At 42.0% G+C, this 20,198-nt stretch overlaps 1 protein-coding gene across 1 annotated transcript; it reads left to right on the plus strand.

Moving 5' to 3' along the window:
- Positions 1 to 217: 217 nt before the first annotated feature.
- On the plus strand, positions 218 to 3,841 carry LOC109910052 (SLIT and NTRK-like protein 2). The gene has a single exon (XM_020509205.2). It carries the CDS (start codon positions 762 to 764, stop codon positions 3,327 to 3,329), a length of 2,568 nt encoding a protein of 855 aa, XP_020364794.1. The 5' UTR covers positions 218 to 761; the 3' UTR covers positions 3,330 to 3,841.
- The last annotated feature ends 16,357 nt before the right edge of the window (positions 3,842 to 20,198 follow it).

Raw genomic sequence — 20,198 nt, forward strand, 5'->3', positions numbered from 1 at the left:
TATAAACTATCCTACTACTGCTATTTTCATTAGTAGCCAAGGTACCAGTAATCTTACCCTGAAAAATAATGCTATTTTTACAATTACTATGAGAAGAATGGAAAACTTTTCTTAACAAGAATGACAGTTGTCGATGCTAGTGACGTAGGGCTGAATTCCTTGAATGTGGGAGGACGTAGAGCAGAAATTCTAAGGCATAGATAGCCCTCTGCGGAGGCTATTCCTCAGTATCCAGTCTCTCTCAGAGTTGGATCTCTCAGTGTTTTTATCGAGAAAGTGAAGGAAAACTCCAAGTGATATGCTACATACATTTAATTTTTTGTAAAAAACGAAATTGTACTTAATGACGAATGGAATTTCGTGGGATCAAGGCGAGCAGAGACTGTACAATCTCTGTCGCTGAGTGAGTATCTATCTCACTGTTTCTGATTGTGCTGCTACGGAAATGCTTGAAACTGCTGCATGAATGGTCGTGGGTAACACCGGGGATTGCGGTAGCCTACATTGGGAAGCTATCCCCTGACTAACAGACAATGTGCCCACTCAAACCTGGCGCAGAACGTATCCGATGAATGATTCCTGGTTTAATTTGCCTGTTGGGTTGTAACGAAGATCAATGGAGAGACCTGCGCGTCCGTGCGCCCGGGTACCTTTTTTACACTAATGTTGTCTTAATTTGGGTTACATGTCCCTACTGAAATTCCCAGCTCCAAGGCTCATACAACGTTGATGCTGGATAATTCAGCAACATTGTTGTAAAAATGCTGAACAGCGTTTTGTTGCTCAGCGTTTTAACTGTGACCAGTTTCGCATCGAAGACAGACAGCCGCAAAACATCGAAAGAAATTTGTAAGAACCGCTGCTCCTGTGAGGAAAAGGAGAATATATTGAGCATTAACTGCGAAAACAAAGGGTTTACAACGGTGAGTCTATTTCAGCCTCCGCCGAACAAAATCTGCCAACTCTTTCTCAATGGAAACTTTCTTTCGAGACTTAATCCGAACGAGTTTATCAATTATGGTAATGTCACATCCCTTCACCTGGGAAACAACGGGTTACAGGAGATACAGACTGGAGCTTTTACTGGACTGAGGTTTTTAAAACGACTTCATCTCAACAACAATAACTTGGAGATAATCAAGGAAGTCACCTTTGCTGGTTTAGAGAGTTTGGAGTATTTACAGGCAGATTATAATTACATCAGCGCCATTGAAGCAGGTGCATTCGGCAAATTAAATAAACTCAAAGTGCTGATTCTCAACGACAACCTCATGCTGTCTCTTCCCAACAATGTATTTCGTTTCGTTATGTTAACGCATTTGGATCTAAGGGGAAACCGGCTTAAGATGCTGCCTTTTGCTGGTGTGCTGGAGCACATAGGCGGCATTATGGAGATCCAACTGGAGGAGAACCCGTGGAATTGCACCTGTGATCTGATACCCTTAAAAGCCTGGCTGGACACCATCTCGGTCTTTGTAGGGGACATCGTGTGCGAGACCCCCTTTAGACTGCATGGAAAGGACATTACGCAATTGATTAGGCAAGATCTATGCCCCCGACGTAATGCTGGTGATTCTAATCACCGCGCAATGCAACCCCCTTCTGATTCCCAATACGACGGCCCCTCTCCCACCCTACACCCCGGTGTCACTCCAACAAAAGCCCCACGGGCCTCCCGTCCCCCTAAAATGAGAAATCGCCCTACACAACGGGTAACGTCTGGTAAGGACAAACAAGTGCTGGGGCCTATAATGGTTTATCAGACTAGGTCCCCTGTTCCCATGACCTGCCCTAGTATATGCGTCTGTACCTCCCAGAACGCAGACACTGGATTAAATATCAACTGCCAGGAGAGGAAATTGCATAATATAACAGAGCTTACCCCTAAACCCTCCTATCCAAAGAAATTGCATTTAACAGGGAATTACTTACATACCATATATACAACAGACCTAACCGAATACAGCACACTCGAGCTCCTCCATTTAGGAAATAATAGGATAGCTGTTATTCAGGACGGGGCCTTTGACAACCTGGCTAATCTACGGAGACTTTACCTCAATGGCAATTACATTGAAAGTCTATCCCAATCATTATTCGTAGGGCTGCAGAGCCTTCAATATTTATACCTGGAGTACAATGTCATCAAGGACATTTTACCACAGACGTTTAACTCATTACAGAATCTGCAGCTGCTGTTCCTAAACAACAATCTACTAAGATCCCTTCCCGACAATATATTTTGGGGGACTATGCTAACAAGACTAAACCTGAGGAACAATCACTTCTCCCACCTGCCGGTGCGCGGTGTGCTCGACCAGCTCTCCGCATTCATTCAGATCGATCTGCAGGAGAACCCATGGGATTGCACATGCGACATCGTCGCCCTTAAAAACTGGATGGAGCTGTCCAGCACCAGTGTCGTGGTAAATGAAATCACATGTGATTCGCCCTCCAAACATGCAGGGCGGCTGCTCAGATCTCTGCGTAATGACGCAATTTGTCCCGAGCCTAACGAGGTCACAGTAGGCCTAACCAAGGCCCCCACGGTCAGTCCCAGCACCGACTCCACTCCCCCGCTTGCCATCACGTCAACAGAAGAGCAGATACCCGAGATGCAACCGGAGGTGCCCCTGTCTGTTCTCATACTGGGACTGCTCGTGGTGTTCATTCTGTCGGTCTGCTTCGGGGCTGGTCTTTTCGTATTCGTCCTCAAACGACGCAAAGGAATTGATAGCGTCCCCGCCAGTGCCAATCATTTAGATATAAACTCTTTCCACGTACAGTATGGTTCATATAGCTCAGAGCCCACTGCAGATAAAACAGAGACACATGTGTATAACTACATCCCTCCCCCCGCTAGCCAGATGTGTCAGAACCCCATCTACATGCAGAAAGATAGCGAGCAGGTGGCGTACTATAGGAATCTAAAAGAGCTAACTTTCAGCACCATGGACCCGAAAAAGTCGGAGTTGCCCCCAAGCCCATATACCATAAGCACAGTGGAACTCAATGAAAAACAATCTTGTGGCAATCGACAGCCGGAGCTGCTTTATCAAAACATTGCAGAGCGAGTTAAGGAGCTTCCGACGGCTGGCGATCAGAATTACAGTTTCTGCACTTTACCGAAAAGACAATTCATTCCTCCCTTTGAAACTACTAGACGACACAAACAGGACAGGTTGAATAAAACTGTTCTCTATGGGACTCCACGAAAGTATTATGCTGAACAATCAAAAAATGAACACCCTTTGCTGCCTGGGAAGCTAAAAACAGAACCAGACTACCTCGAAGTTCTGGAAAAACATACTGCAATGAGTCAGTTGTAAGATATGGCCCTATCATCACACGTATTACATCGGTATGTATCTATGTATTCCACAAATTGACGAGTCCAACTCAAACAAAGCAACCTAAGCCTTTTTATATATTTTTTATTTTCCAGCTGTATTGAGTAAACGTAGCCCTTTATGCAGACAGTTATATTATATTACTGGAGGTTTAACATATTTATTATACTTTAAATATAAAGACTGTAGCAGGTACCGCAAGAACTATGTATAATACGGCTGTGTGCATTTTATATAATATATTTTATTTTCTCTGTGGAAACAAATATCATTTTTAGATGAATAATTGAGAAATGACATTCCTGTATATAATAATGAGTGTGAAACACATGTAAAGGTTCCGTCCACATGACGATCCATTTATTCCAGAAGTGCCTTTGCACTCCGAGTATTTTATCTTTGCTTTCTGCAAATGGAAATTTGCTGTATTTTAAGAATCTTTATGTACAATTTAATTATTTGTCCATTACATTAAACATAATTGAAGAGGGTATGTATGGTAAATAATGTTTTGAATATCTAAGTGTCTTTCAAGATGTACAATTTAGCGAATTGCATAAGATTGTATGCTATAGATGAGCAATACAAGTGCCAGAAGAGCAACAACATTTTCACCGAAGCACTTTGTCAAGTCTGAATTTGAGGTGAGCATTATTAAGATTATAACTGTCTATCTTTGTGTGTTTTAGTTTGTGTGTGTGCTCCCATGTGATGAGGGGTTGGGTGCTTTGGGGGCGGTAACATCTCTCTCTTTGATGGAATCCATAGACCAATGTGTATTGATGAGGAATTTGATGAGTACTTTTGGCACGAATGACGAATTTATCGACCAAGGGCCCTCACAGGAATACCATTAATTTCACACTTATTATTGTCTACCCAAAAGTTAGAGAGAAGCAGTGTCCACTAAAAGTGTAGTTTATTTATCTCAATATTCTGATTTAAGGGTGATAAAAACTACAGCTCTCCAGGAGCTTACTTGAAAGGCACAAATTATGATTAGTTCTCAAAGCTCCTCATACACAACATGTCTTGTTTCTAATGGTTTTAAGGAGACAAGATTATATTCTGCCCTTCAGGTGACATTTGCTTTGAGGTCTGCTGTAGACCTATACCTTCTTCAAGCCCAGATTGTTCTGCTGTTTTTTCTCTCACTTTGTTTCCTGGCTGCTTCAAGTAGCTACTATTGTGTCACTGTCCATGTTGCAGATATTTTTCAGCTTGTGCATTTTCAATGGATTCTACAGTGTGGGGACTTTTCACTTGATTTGTTGGATTTCACATTGACTTTGTAAAGAGTGCACAGTGTTGTTGTTGTTGTTTTTTTTTATCACAGGTTGTTAATCACATTGGTCAAATAGATTAATGAAATAAGTGTCTACTGAGAACCAACACAAATTGGGAATTGAAGTTAGCAATGACTGGCCTTCTGATTTGATTGAATCATGGATTTTATGCTTAAACATTTTCAATACAGAACACTGACCATGAAAAAGTTCATTATGTGAGTCTTATCTTATAATACTGACATTCTGCTTGTGGGTAACTAGCAGAGGCCATTGAGTTGGTATGAGTGAGACTGAGTGAGAGTTCTGTTCATTCCTTCTGAAACAGAGTGATTTTTTTTGCCTGGGCACAATGGGCCTCTGTGTTGCTGTTTACTGGTGCTGTGGAGAATGAGGGGTTGGACATGTCTTGCACACCAATGAGGCAGCTAGCTCCCACAGTCCCCACCATACTCCTCCTCTCCTCATTTCACATGGGACTGGGAGGAGGAGAGATGGTGATGGAATGCAATAGCTTTACAACAGAAGCTATCAATCACTCCGATCAGTTCACACCTGAAAATAGGATAAAATATTATAAATTGCTTCACAATTTGAGGTTGAGTGACTATTATGTTTGGAACATTTGAGTAGTTTTGTCACAAAGGATTTCCTTCAATCCATGGATCCTATAAAGGAAACAGTTGTTAGATATCTTTATTGATCAACAGATTGTAATTGATTCACTCTCCCTCTCATTTAATTCTAACAATATGGTTCATGTTGTAGACAGGAATGTAAACCGTGACCTTGCTATATTAAGGCACTAGCGGTGCCTTAATGAATCAATGTAGACTGAATCAATGTAGACTGCTTTCAGATGCTTGCTGCTAGGGGCCTCAATCCCAGACCTCTTCAGAAATACTCTCGGCGAAGTTCATGTTTATTCAAAGGTCGGACTGTCTTTTTTCCCTCTTTGATTTGTGATGAGGCCCAACGAGAGTTGCCTATGCTTGTTGTGTATGATACTGAATCTCTTTGACATGGTGGAGGCTACGAGACCTGTGGGAAGCATGAAAGGTCTATGTTCCTCCTTCCCAGTGTCCCCGGGATTGGCCGGAGTCACAACCAATTCACTCTCAAAGTAATGAAGTGACATTTTGAAACCAATAGTAAGGTCAGGGTCTGTGACATATTTAATGAACCTTAATTTTATTTTATATTACTATTTCATATTTTGGATCAATATAGATGCATTGTTCCACATGAACTATCAGATGGTATAGTTTATCTAAGAAATGTTCAGATAAATGCTAGGCTCCTATATGGTAAACAGTGCTACAGGAATATTTGTTATTGATTAAATCAATGTAACCAAGTAAACATCTCAAAGTACAGTTAATTGAAATAATCAGCCATATGCTGAAATATGATCCATGTTCACAATATATTCAGCTTAATTACAGTCATTTCAAGTGTTCAGTAGAGTCAATATTTCCCGCTGACATGGTTGTGCAAATTATGGGGATATATTATGTGTTCTTGTCTTTGTTTCAGAGATGAGGTTTGTCTGAGAGAGAGAGTGAGAGAGTGAGAGAGCGAGAGAGCGAGAGAGAGAGAGAGAGACTGTCTTCGTTCCTTCCACAGTCCTTTGACGAATATTGCACCAGTTTCATGGCTGCTTAATCATTTAGACATTAATGATGGGCCATGTTAAATGTTGACAGAATTCCTTGAACAACTGTCGCAGGATAAACAACCTTGTAGTCTCTGCACAATGTACAGTCTGCTGCCTAACAGTACAAATGTGTGCCCTGTTTGTGATCTATGAACACCGACGTGGCAATGGTTTAAAACACAGCCGCAACCTCTCTGTTAAACACCCCGCATGAACAGTGAAGGCTGTTGGACTCACAGCCATGACGAAGATCAATGGGCTGCTTTCCCCCATTTTTCTGTATGGTTGAGGGATAATCCTAGTGCACACAGCAGCCGGCCCACAGCTGTGTGTTAAAGGAATGGTGACAGACTGCAGACTTCTCCAAAGGTTAACTCAAGCCAAATCTGACCTTGTGTCCACTTTCTCTGGAACATAACACATTGATCTTATTAGAAAAAAAAGAAGAGCAATTGAAGTGAAACTCCATCCAAGTGAATATGATAAATGAGAAGGGCCAAATCTACACTAGCTAGCATTCACTTTTGTGTTGTTCTTTCATACGAGATTACATGTAGTACAGAGTTCAGAGGAACTGTGGAGGGGTAATGAGGAGATCTGAATTGTTCTCTGGTGAATTTATGAATGTGTTATTTCAGTGGAGATTGTTCCATGCATGTGTGAGTGAGAAACAACAAAATATTGGAAACCATCTTGAACCACCCTTCCACTGCTCAGCCCCATATTATGCTGAGTTTTCAATGACCTCGGTTTAAAACACTTCTCCACATGAGACAATATTAATAAGCCTTTCCTGTTCAGTTGCCTGCCATAAAATGTTATCACTTGCAGTCATTATTTGGCACTTGAAGTGTGAAGCGGCTACACAGTAAGCCAATGTCCCAGGGAAGACTTTATTGGTTTGTGTAACAAGGCATGGCAAGTGGCTCCTCTAGAATCAAATCAGCTCCTTCTCCCACTGGTTAGCAGTCCTACCATATAACCCTCACACAATGTAGCATTCATGTCTACCATGGCCCCAGACATTTTTCCAGGAAGTGCATGGAGGACTTTCTCCCAGCAACATGGAAAAGTCTATTTTTTACCCCCAAGAATGCAATGGAAATCAATAACTCAGTTGTGAGACCAATATAACTCTAATGGCTCTGTAAATGGAGCATATTATATAGAATATGCAACAATGAATGGAAAAGGCATCTGATTTGTTAACTTCATACCTCGACCATACCTATATTTCCAACATATTTTTTAAATTCATAGATTTGTATTGTTTCGTATTCACATGCAGTACATGACGCAACCTGACTTTTGTTATACAATACTGTATATTGATATCAATCCATATTTCTGGTAAATTAAAATTTTGAATTAATAATATAGCCCGGGTGTTTATAACAGATGTGATAGCAGTGCCTTTGGGAATTCACAGGGAGGTCTGGCAGCTCCTCATCAGTGGCTTAAAATAACAATTCTAATAATATTGAGCACAATCTGACACCCCAAACAAATGTTGACACATTATTCACATCGACTAACATACATGGAAATGTGATGCTGAAGTACTGAAAAAAACTACATTTGAACCCATAGAAAGTGCTATTGCCTGCAGGAAATTCTTGCAATCCCAATTTTTGGAAGTGCATAAGTCCTTTCAACTGCAGTTGGATCTTCAAGGCTACTGCATTTTCACATTGCAAATTGAAACATTCAAGGATTCCTGCAATCAAATAATTCCTCCTGTGCTGAGTATAGAAAAATAATCAGAAAATGTGCCATACGATGGGATTTTTAACAGCAAAAACATTTATATTGACATACAGTAGAAAGAAGGAGAAGCTTGCAGGATAAGTTATTGAAATATCAACCATAGTACAGAGGTTAACGATTTTCTTAAACTTTTTTATCCGTCAGTCAGCCATTTTACAAGATGGGCACCACACTTACGAAAATCTATTATTGGTTCTCTCTTTTCATTAAAACATGCAATAGAAATAAAGATAGAACTCAGTCATCCAATTCAACTAATATATTATTGTACTATTTCATTTTATTGAGGGTTTGACTAATCATGAAGGGCTTACACATTAACATGCAAATATTAATATGTGCTCTAGATCTGTGTGTTACTGACTCTGCCTATACATGGGAAACAGCACAGGAGGCCCTATGGTAGTCTGGGAATGTTAATAAGACGGTTCTCTCGAGGCAGCTGCATAGTCACGCATGATGGTTCAGGTATCCAGATGATCAATAGCAGGGGGGGGGGGGTGCATCCGTGTCAAACTGTCAGTGGAATGCAGCTGACCACTGATGCCCTTGAGGATGGATTTACACCACATTACACCTCCCATCCCATCAAACCCTTACTCAACGACAATGGAGGGCCCAAGTTCTCTCTATGGCCACCATCAAGGCTATGTCCATCCGTCTATTTAGAGTGACTCAAATGAAGACAAGACTGTCTGTTTGACTTAATATTAACCCATCTGTTGCCAATTCCCTCCAATTGTCAAATGGCAGGAGGGCAAGTTGCACTCTGTTGCTCAAGTGAAGAACAACACACAGCAAATCTATGTATTTGAGTTACAGGCTTCGTAAATGGAGTCTACAGAGTGTACAAAATATTAAGGACACATGCTCTTTCCATGACATAGGCTGAATCCAGGTGAAAGCTATGATCCCTTATTGATTTCAATTGCTAAATCAGTGTAGATGAAGGGGAGGAGAAAGGTTAAAGAATGATTTTTAAGCCTTGAGACAATTGAGACTTGGATTGTGTACATGTGCCGTTCAAATGCTTAATGGGCAAGACACACTATTTAAGTGCCTTTTGAACGAGGTATGGTAATAGGTGCCAGTGGTTTGGGTGCCACTGGTTTGTGTCAAGAACTGCAGTGTGGCTTGGTTTTTCATGCACAACAGTTTCCCGTGTGTATTCGGAATGGTCCACCACCCAAAGGACATCCAGCTAACTTGACAACTGTGGGAATCATTGGAGTCAAATGATCCTTCCCTGTGGAACGCATTCAATTCCTTGTAGAGTCCATGCCCCGAAAAATTGAGTCTGTTCTGGAGGCAATATTAGGAAGGTGTTCTTAATGTTTTGTACATCCAGTGTAGATTACAGTTCCAATGACCACTATGCAGATGCAATTTGGACTGAAAGAGAAAAAGCTTATATTTTAACATAGCATGTGTACCATCTAAAACACATTTAATTATTTAAAGGTCACATCCATATGTATTGTTGGATTTGTGACTAGTGAAGAAGCAAAGTCTGGTGAATTATGAGGTTAGATCCCCTACTGAATGCCAGTGAAATATTGCCCTACGAGCTCACTGATCAGCCTTCCTTCTACATCCAAGTCTGAGAATGATAAGCGATAGCACAGGTCCATCCATCTGCGATTACAGCAGAATCTAAAACCTTTAACTTCCCTCTGGGTTGAGGCAATTTGTCAGAGAAGTGCAGTGCAGTCAAAAATGTGATTTTCCTTTGTTGTATATATATACAGTGGGGCAAAAAAGTATTTAGTCAGCCACCAATTGTGCAAGTTCTCCCACTTAAAAAGATCAGAGAGGCCTGTAATTTTCATCATAGGCACACTTCAACTATGACAGACAAAATGAGAAAAACTTTTGTTATTGACCAAATACTTATTTTCCACCATAATTTGCAAATAAATTCATAAAAAATCCTACAATGTGATTTTCTGGATTTTTTTCTTCTAATTTTGCCTGTCATAGTTGAAGTGTACCTATGATGAAAATTACAGGCCTCTCTCATCTTTTTAAGTGGGAGAACTTGCACAATTGGTCCTGATTAAATACTTTTTTGCCCCACTGTATATCTATCTATGGGAGATGGGCAGGGACTCTGCTGTCCTAGCTTCAGGGGGATGCTGGTTCCACCATTGGGATGCCAGAACAGAGAAGAGCTTGGACTATATTGAGCAGGAGCTGCACTCCCGTAGGGTTGGGTTGTAGGTTATGAGCATAGCCAGAAGGTAGGGAGGGGCAGTTCCTCATGCTGTTCCGTAGGTAACACCATGGTCTTGTACTGGATACGAGCTTCGACTGGAAGCCAGTGGAGTGTGCGGAGGAGCGGGGTGACAGAAATAACTTGAGAATGTTGAAAACTAGGCAGGCTGCAATGTTCTGGATAAGATGCAGGGGTTTGATGACACAAGCGGGGAGCCCAGCCAACAGCGAGTTGTAGTAGTCCAGACGGGACAGGACAAGTGCCTGGATTAGGACATGTGCCACTTCCTGTGTGAGATAGGGTCGTACTCCACGGATGTTGTAGAGCATGAACCTGCAGGACACTGCCGAGTTGTAAACCATGATGGAGAGGTCTTTGAGTGAGCAGGCTTTCCCTGGGAGGAAGAGCAGTCCTGTCTTGTCGAGGCTGAGCTTGAGGTAGTGGGCCGATATCCAAGTTCAGATATCTGCCAGGCACGCAGAGATGCATGTTGCCACCTGGGTGTCAGAATGGGGGAAGGAGAAAAGTAGGTGAGTGTCATCTGCATGGCAATGATAGGAGAGACCATGTGAGGATGTGATGGGCCGAGTGACTTGGTGTAGAGAGAGAAGATGGCCTAGAACCGAGCTCTAGGGGACACCAGAAGTGAGAGTACATAGTGCAGACACAGATCCTCTCCACGTCACCTGGTTGGAGCGGCCTGCCAGGTAGGATGCAATCCGAGTGTGCAGAGCCTGAGATGCCCAGCCTTGAAAGGGTGGAGAGGATCTGAGGGTTCACGGTGTCAAAGGCAGCAGATAGATCTAGGAGGATGAGAACAGAGAGAGTCAGCTTGGCTGTGCGGAGAGCCTCTGATACAGAGAAGGGCTGTCTTGGTTGAGTGACCCATCTCGAAGCCTGACTGTATAGGGTCAAGAAGATTGTTCTGAGAGAGATAACGAGAAAGTTGAGACAGCACGCTCAAGTGTTTGATGAAAGAAGAGGGATAAAGGTTTATAGTTTGATGTCAGATGAGTCAAGTGTTGAACTTGAGGAGGAGAGCAACTCGGGCCATTTTGAAGTCATAGGGGATGCAGCCAATGGTCAGAGAAGAGTTGATGAGGGAAGTGGGGAATGGGAGTAGGTCTCCAGAGATGGTCTGTTGGAGGGGATAGCGTCGAGCGGGCAGATTGTTGGGCGGCCAGACCTCACGAGTCACAGGAAGGCACGTGGAGAGAGAGGGGAGAAAGGTCAAGGCATAGGATAGCCCTATGTCAGTGAGACCAGTGGACTCAATAGGCTGAGTTTATTAGTAGCAGATGTTGTCAACCTTTTTTTCAAAGTGGTTAACAAAGTTGTCCACAGAGAGGGAGGGAGGAGAAGGTTGCAATTTAGAGGGGTAGAAAGTGACTTTAGCAGTGGATACAGATGACGAGAAGGTAGAGGGAGGGTGTGAAAGGATGATAGTTCCTGCAGAAGTTTAGTTTTCCTCCATTTTTGCTCAGCTGCCCACAGCCCTGTTCTGTAAGCTCGCAATGAGAGTAGTGGGAGAGCGAGAGAGCGAAGATTGCTAATTCACATGACCATCTGGGTAGTGGCTGAGTGGTTAGGGTTGGAGGAAAGGTAAATAGAAAAGGAAGCAAAGTAGTTAGTGACCTGGAGGGGGGTTGCAGTGAGATTAGTAGTTGAGCAGCCACTGGTAAAGATGAAGTCAAGCGTATTGCCTGCCTTGTGAGTTGGAGTGGATTGGGAAAGGGTGAAGTCAAAAGAGGCAAGGTGGGGAAAGAAAGTTGGAAGGAAATTAATCGAAGGCAGATGTCGGGAATTTGAGGTCTCCAAGTACGAAGAGCGGTGAGCCATCGGCAGGAAATTAACTTACAAGGTTTCAAGCTCATTGAGGAACTCGCCAAGGGGACCTGCTGGGTAATAGATGACAATAATGTTAAGCTTGAGTGGACAAGTGACAGTGACAGCATGGAATTCAAATGAGATGGACAGGTGAGAAAATCTCCACGTAGGAGAAATTAGTAGACCTGTGCCACCACCACAATGACCAGATGCTCTCTGACTATGAGAGAAAACATAGATCAGCTGGAGTAGCAGTGTTCTATGGGGTGATCCTTTTCTCTGTCAGGGCCAAAAAGTCAAGGGACTGAAGGACAGCATAGGTTGAGATGAACTTGGTGTTCTTGACTGCAGATCGGCAGTTCCCAAGACTGCCAGAGACCAGAAATTCCACGTGGGTTGTGGGCGCAGGGTAAACTAAATTAGAAGGGTTGCAGCCAATGGGTGCGTATCGTCTGTCAAGCCTTCAGGGAGAGGTGCGAACAGGTATAGAAAACACACACATAGTTGACAAAGCTACAAAATCTGTAAATAACTAGGTAAGATACTCAAGTGAGACAGTGGGGTAGACCTCTCTTTCCTTCCTCAAGCAACTCGGCAGAACCGTCTTTGTTCCGTTGACGGTCTTAGGTTTGTGACAAAACCGCCACTGGCAGGACTTCCGCTCACAGCTGCCGCTGCGAAACCAGGGGAGACTGAAGAACTAACAACAATTGATCATTTCCTTGCAGAGGTGGAGAGCACACCTCCCTGTACTAATTGCTGATTGCCGGGGAAAGGTGAAATCACCCCCTCCCAATAAAGCCATTGATTACCAAAACAAGTCACAAATTACCCTGCACCTTGATCCTGGATAATGGGGCTGGGCAAATTATGAGCAGTCAGCAGTTCACACACCAAGTAGGCCACTGGGAAGACAGGCAGCACTTAACATTGATGGCCTTAGTTAGCAAACAGACAGTACTAGACCACAACAGATATATATATATATATTATCACTACTTGAGATATCAGGAGTCCTCTAGCTTCTTATGGCTGTAGGGGCACTATTGAGTAGCTCGGATGAAAAGTGCCCAGAGGTGCCCAGAGTAAACAGCCTGCTCCTCAGTTGCTAATATATGCATATTAGTATTAGTATTGGATAGAAAACACTCTGAAGTTTCTAAAACTGTTTGAATTATGTCTGTGAGTAAAACAGAGCGCATATGGCAGGAAAAAAACTGAGAAGAAATCCAAACAGGAAGTGAGAAATCTGAGGTTGGTATATATTCAATCCATTCCCTATTGAAATGACATTGGGATATGAATGAAGTTTCAATTCCTAGGGCTTCCACTAGATGTCAGCTGTCTATAGAAACTTGAATGAGGCTTCTATTGTGTTGTGGGACTGAATAAGAGGGGAATGAGTCAGCTTACTGGCAGAGAGCCAGGTCCTGGTCACGCGCATAGCACATGATATCTTCCTGCCTTCCGTTCCTCCTCAAGACATAAAGGAATTCTCCGGTTGGAACTTTATTGAAGATTTATGATAAAAACATCCTAATGATTGATTCTGTACTTAGTTTGAAATGTTTCTTCCACCTGTTATATAACTTTTAGAAGTTTTTGTCCGAAGAAATGGTCGACCAGCACCAGGGTTTGGATAGGTGTACCAAACACGCTAACAAAAGTAGCTAATTGAACATTAATAACGGACATTATCGAACAAATCAAGCATTTATTGTGGACCTGGGATTCCTGGGAGTGCATTCTGATGAAGATCATCAAAGGTAAGGGAATATTTATCATGTAATTTCTGGTTTGTTGACTCCAAAAATGGCGGATAATTTTGTTATATTTCATAGCGCCGTCTCAGAATATTGCATGGTTTGCTTTTTCCGTAAAGTTTTTTTGAAATCTGACACAGCGGTTGCATTAAGGAGAGGTATATCTATAATTCCATGTGTATAACTTGTATTATCATCTACATTTATGATGAGTATTTCTGTTGAATCGATGTGGCTTTGCAAAATCACTGGATGTTTTTGGAACTAGTGAACGTCAATGTAAACTCAGGTTTTTTTTATATAAATATGAACTTTATCAAACAAAACATATATGTATTGTGTAACATGAAGTCCTATGAGTGTCATCTGATGAAGATCATCAAAGGTTAGTGATTAATTTTATCTTTATTTGTGCTTTTTGTGACTCCTCTCTTTGGCTGGTGGTGACTTAACATAATCGTTTGTGGTGCTTTTGCTGAAAAGCATATTTGAAATCGGACACAGTGGTGGGATTAACAACAAGGTTACCTTTAAAACGGTGTAAAATACATATATGTTTGAGGAATTTTAATTATGAGATTTCTGTTGTTTTGAATTTGGCGCCCTGCACTTTCACTGACTGTTGTCATATCATCCCGTTAACGGGATTGCAGCCCAAAGAGGCTAGCTATAGAAGAAATTCAATTTATTTGAGCAATAATCACTTACACATATTGACTGCTAGGGTAAGAAGCCATATGCTTAAATTTTAAAAGTAATGCAATACCAGTGTTTACTGAAGTAGAGTTCCTGTGAAAATGTGTGATGTACCTTAGTAGGCCTGTCCTCCCACCACCCAGTATGAGACGAAATGTCACCAAATGCCCATCATTTTTTTCCTGGTGGCTGCAGCCCACTGGGTGTCATTGAGACGTCAGAATACTGTCTCTTTCCCCTCTGTGTTCCTTAGTAGGACTAATCACCATGCAAGGATTGTGCCACCAATTGCAATGACAAAATTGACTTTCACTATGTGGTGCGGCCAGCTTGAACACTACATTTGAGTTATTCACAGTAGTGGTGGTCTGACCAGCACTTCCTTACACTTCAGTTTAAGCCTAGTTTTTCAGCCCTATTAGTTCCATTCTCTTCAAACGGATTAATTGCATGCTTTCCTACCATTGTATCCAAGCTAATTAATCATGTCATAGTCACCATCCCATCACTAACATTCTGTCCCAACTCTTTCACTTTTACAATTTGACCTTAATTGCACTTGTGTCCCCATTCAACCCTGCAATCCAACAATCCAATTCCCTCACTATTCTGTTCCAGGTCTGCAGTCCTACAGTATCAAGTATTAGCCTATAACTGTGTTGGAATACACAGAACTCACCTCTCCAATTGGCTACCCTGCCAGCTGTAAGTCACATTGCTGGAATAACTAATTGTGCCTTGGAAAATGACAACACACATCATTAACTCTCTAAATGGGGCAGAGGCAATTACTGCTGGATACAAACACACAGAGCTTGGCTACATGAGGCCCAATTCTCTGGGGTTAATTCATGTAACATTATCTAGTAATTAGGAACCTTGATTAAAGTTAGCAGGTGGAGAGGAAACAGCAGAACAAACATTGAGGTAATTGATTCTTGCTTTGGAACGTTGGTGGACATTTAGGAGTTAGTCGCCATCAGCAGCAAACAGAGAACACAAACAAGAGAGGGACTTTGCACGGAATAGCCTGCAAATTATCCCATTCTGTGTTCATCATGTGTGTGCTGTCAACTCCGGCAGAAGTTAAAAACAAAAAGTACTCAAACCTGTTCAAACATACATCGTTCTGTCTTTTGCCTCAAGCCTTTAATCTAGGAAAGGCCAACATGATATTGATATAGCTAGCCCTTTTTCCTTCTGCTCTACACACATGCAGTATACCCTATTTCATAATAACACAACAAAGTGTCTTTGTGCTGAAAGGTATGGGTAAATAAGTACATTTTGCATTCAGTGAGTGGATAAACTGAACCAGAGCCTAAGCGAGAGGGTTTACTCCACCCAAAATCTGTCCATTAAAGTTAAACTACATAGTGAGGAATTTTAGTAAGGCTGTCAATCAGTATTTTGTATTGCTAATTTGCTACATGAGGCTTATTTGATCGAATAGAAGTTTCAAAATGGTTAGGCTGTTAAGAATGCACTGATATAAGTGGACACATACGGCATTTCGGCAACAAAAAAACAACGTTATTTCAGAGTTGTCCTTGTTGTTCACACGCATATCTGCCCTCTCATTGGTTAGAATGGTCCCACGTTATCTCGCCTCCCCCTTCCATCTTTGAGGACATCTATTTCCATTGTTAGAGTAGTCATTCAACTACCTTGTCAATATCATAGATCATCTTTGACTGAACTCTATATTGAACTGACCCACTCATGCCACTAGTGGGGGGAGGCTAGTATTATCTCTATTGACTTCTTCAAAGTTATACAAAACACACCATTTTAGCTTTCCACTTTCAGGCATTGCTAACAACAGTTTTAAGCTTTGTCTCTGCATGCCCTTGTAAACGGCATTGATCAGTATCTTTTCTGTGAATATAGTCGTATTGCGCAATCCTTAAGAAAATAATCCTTATGGTACGTCTTTAAGAAAACAGGTGCAATTCTTGAGAAAAACACAATTTTGTGTCAGTCTCTTAAAGACTGAGGTCCAATTTTAAGATTGGGGGATTGACAATTCAAGACTGGTCTTGCAACGCAGAACCTTGGCACTGTCATCAGGAATAGGGTGCTCCGGTACTGACAGATCCAGCACAGGCTCAGCTGATAACAATGCTTTAAGGTGTGTAGATTAGGGGTTTGAAGACAAGCTGAGCCTTGAGTGTGAACAAACTTGTCAACATAGTGTTTTACTTTTGCCCAGTAATTCCCACGCAATATTGGATGTACTTACAAGCTGTTGAGGTAGCCAATAAATGTTTGAGGTCTTGATCTATGGTGTGTCTAAGAGCCATGGAAATCTACCCTTCAGGCTGCTGAACATGTTGCAGATTTACAGTGCATGCTCCTGGTGGCACCTCAAATTATTGTCCTGCTGAAAGGTGAATGTGTCTCCCAGTGTCTGTTGGAAAGCAGACTGAACCAGGTTTTCCTCTAGAAGTTAACCTATGCTTAGATCTATTCGGTTTCTTTTAATAAAAATAAATAAATCCCTAGTCCTTGCCGATGACAAGCATACGCAAGCATACCCATAATAATGCTTAGTATTCAGGATAAAAAAGTACATTTCTTTGCCACATTTGCAGTTTTCCTTTAGTGCCTCATTACAAACAGGATGCATGTTGAGGAATATTTTTTATTCGGTACAAGATTCTTTTCACTCTGTCATTTAGGTTAGTGTTGTTGATCTATCCTTAACGTTCTTCTATCACAACCATTAAACTCTATAACTGTTTTAAAGTCACCATTGGCCTCATGGTGAAATCCCTGAGCGGTTTCCTTCTTCTCCGGCAATTGAGTTAGGAATTGCGCATGTATCTTTGTAGTGATTGAGTGTTTTGATACACCATCAAAAGTGCAATTAATAACTTCATCATGGTCAAAAGGATATTCAATGTCTGTTGTTTTTATTCTTTTACCCATCTACCAATAGGAGCCCTTCTTTGCAAGGAATTGTAAAACCTCCCTGGTCTTTGTGGTTGAAATTCACTGCTCAACTGAGGGACATTAAAGATTATAATACGTGTGGGGTACAGAGGGTGGAGTGCTGTCATTCAAACATCATGTTGAACACTATTATTGCACACAGAGTAAGTCCATGCAATTTATTATGTCACCTGTGAAGCACATTTTTACTCCTGAATTTATCTATGCTTACCATAACAAAGGGGTTGAATACTTATTGATTCAATACATTTCAGCTTTTCATTTTAAATGAAAAATCTAATCATATTTATTTATAAATCCTTTTTACATCAGCAGATGTCATAAAGTGCTTATACAGAAACCCAGCCTAAAACCCCAAACAGCAAGTAGTGCAGATGTAGAAGCACGATGGCTAGGAAAAACTCCCTATAAAGGCAGGAACCTAGGAAGAAACCTAGAGAGGAACCAGGCTCTGAGGTGTGGCCAGTCCTCTTCTGGATGTGTCGGGTGGAGATTGTAAGAGTACATGGCCATTAAGGTCAGATAATTGTTCAATTGTTCAAAAGTTCACTAGCAGGGTCAAATAATAATCCCAGTGGCTGTAGAGAGTGCAAAAGGTGAGCACTCAGATGTTGAGACAGCAGGTGCGGTAGAGGGAGGGAGGGACAGCAGGTCCGGGACAAGGTAGCACGTCCGGTGAATAGGTCAGGGTTCCATAGCCGCAGGCAGAACAGTTGAAACTGGAGCAGCAGCACGACAAGGTAGCACATCTGGTGAACATGTTAGGGTTCCATAGCCACAGGCAAAATAGCAGAAACTCGATCAGCAGCATGACCAGGTGGACTAGGGACCCGGACAGCCAGGATTCATCAGGCACGGTAGTCCCGAGCCATGTCCTAGGGGGACAATATGGCCCCGTCCGACGATAACCCCAGACAGGGTCAACCAGACAGAACCAACCAGGCAGGATATAACCCCACCCACTTTGCCAAAGCACAGCCCTGTCACGTTCTGACCATCGTTCGAATGTGTTTTCCTTGTTTTAGTGTTGGTCAGGACGTGAGCTGGGTGGGCATTCTATGTTGTGTGTCTGGTTTGTCTATTTCTGTGTTTGGCCTGATATGGTTCTCAATCAGAGGCAGGTGTTAGTCAATGTCTCTGATTGGGAACCATATTTAGGTAGCCTGTTTTGTGTTGGGTTTTGTGGGTGATTGTTCCTGTCTCTGTGTTTTGCACCAGATAGGGCTGTTTTTGGTTTTCCACGTTTATTGTTTTTGTAATGTTCATGTTTATCTTTTTTTTTGAAACATTAATCAATATAACCATGCTGCATTTTGGTCCGCCTCTTCTTCACCACAGGAATACCGTTACAGAATCACCCACCACAACAGGACCAAGCTGCGTGGTGACGGGCAACAGCAAAAGCAGCAGCAGGAGAGGCAACAGAGGCAGCAGCAGCAGGAGCAGCAGCAGCAGCAGTGGGAGAGGCTGCACTACTTGGAGAAATGGACTTCGGAGGAGATTCTAGACGGGAAAGGACCCTGGGCAGAGGAATATTGCCACCCCAAAGCCATGCTGGAGGCAGCAAAAGCAGAGAGGCGGCATTATGAGGAGCTAGCACGGCAGAGCGGATGGAAGCCCGAGAGTCAGGATCCCCTATAGGTTTAGGTTGTGCCATTCCATAAAAATGTAGCTCTTTAAGAGAATGTATGTATTGCAGGACCAAATCGGATAAATAGGTAGGAACAAGTCCATGCAATTCTTTGTATGTTAGTAGAAAAACCTTCAAATCAGCCCTTGCCTTCACAGAAAGCCAGTGTAGAAAGGCTAGCACTGAAGTAATATGATCAAATGTTTTGGTTCTAGTCAAGATTCTAGCAGCCGTATGTATTCAGCACTAGCTGAAGTTATTTAGTGCTTTATATGGGTAGCCGGAGAGTAGAACATTGCAGTAGCCCAATCTTGAAGTGAAAAAAGCATGGATTAGCTTTTCTGCATCATTTTTGGACAAAAAGTATCAGATGCAATGCTATGAAGATATAAATAAGCGGAATATTGTTGATATTGCATGTTCAGGTTCCAGAGTAATTCCGTACAACCAAAAACGTTAATTGTCAGATCAAACAGCAGATCTCTTTGTTCTTGGGAACTAGAAATAGCATCTGTTTTGTTCGAGTTTGAATGTCAAGAGTTTGCCACCATCCACTTCCTAATATCTGAAACACATGCTTCCAGGGTCGGCAATTTTGGGGCTTCACTATGTTTCATCAAAATGTACAGCTGTGTGTCGTCCGTATAGCAGTGAAAGTTGACATTGTGTTTACGAATGACTTCACCAAGAGGTAGAATATATAGCGAAAAGAATAGTGGTCCTAAAACAGAACCTTGAGGAACACTGAAAGTTACAATTGATTTGTCAGAGGACAAAACATCCAGAGACAAACTGATATCTGTCCAGGCAAGAACTTGTCCATGTAGACCAATTAGGGTTTCCAATCTCTCCAAAAGAATATGTTGATCGATGGTGTCAAAAGTGGCACTAAGGTCTAGGAGCATGAGAACCTTGGTCTGATGTCATTTACCACCTTCATGAGTGCAGTCTCAGTACTATATTGGGTCTAAAACCAGACTGGAGTATTTCAAATACATTATTTGTCTTCAGGAAGGCAGTGAGTTGCTGCGTAACAGCTTTTTTAAAAATGT

This window comes from Oncorhynchus kisutch, linkage group LG19, assembly GCF_002021735.2.
Source record: "Oncorhynchus kisutch isolate 150728-3 linkage group LG19, Okis_V2, whole genome shotgun sequence".
NCBI classification, from domain to species: Eukaryota; Metazoa; Chordata; class Actinopteri; order Salmoniformes; family Salmonidae; genus Oncorhynchus; species Oncorhynchus kisutch.

What these genes read in the sequence shown, in the direction of transcription:
- LOC109910052 (XM_020509205.2), top strand. Translation starts at nt 762, where the DNA reads ATGCTGAACAGCGTTTTGTTGCTCAGCGTTTTAACTGTGACCAGTTTC.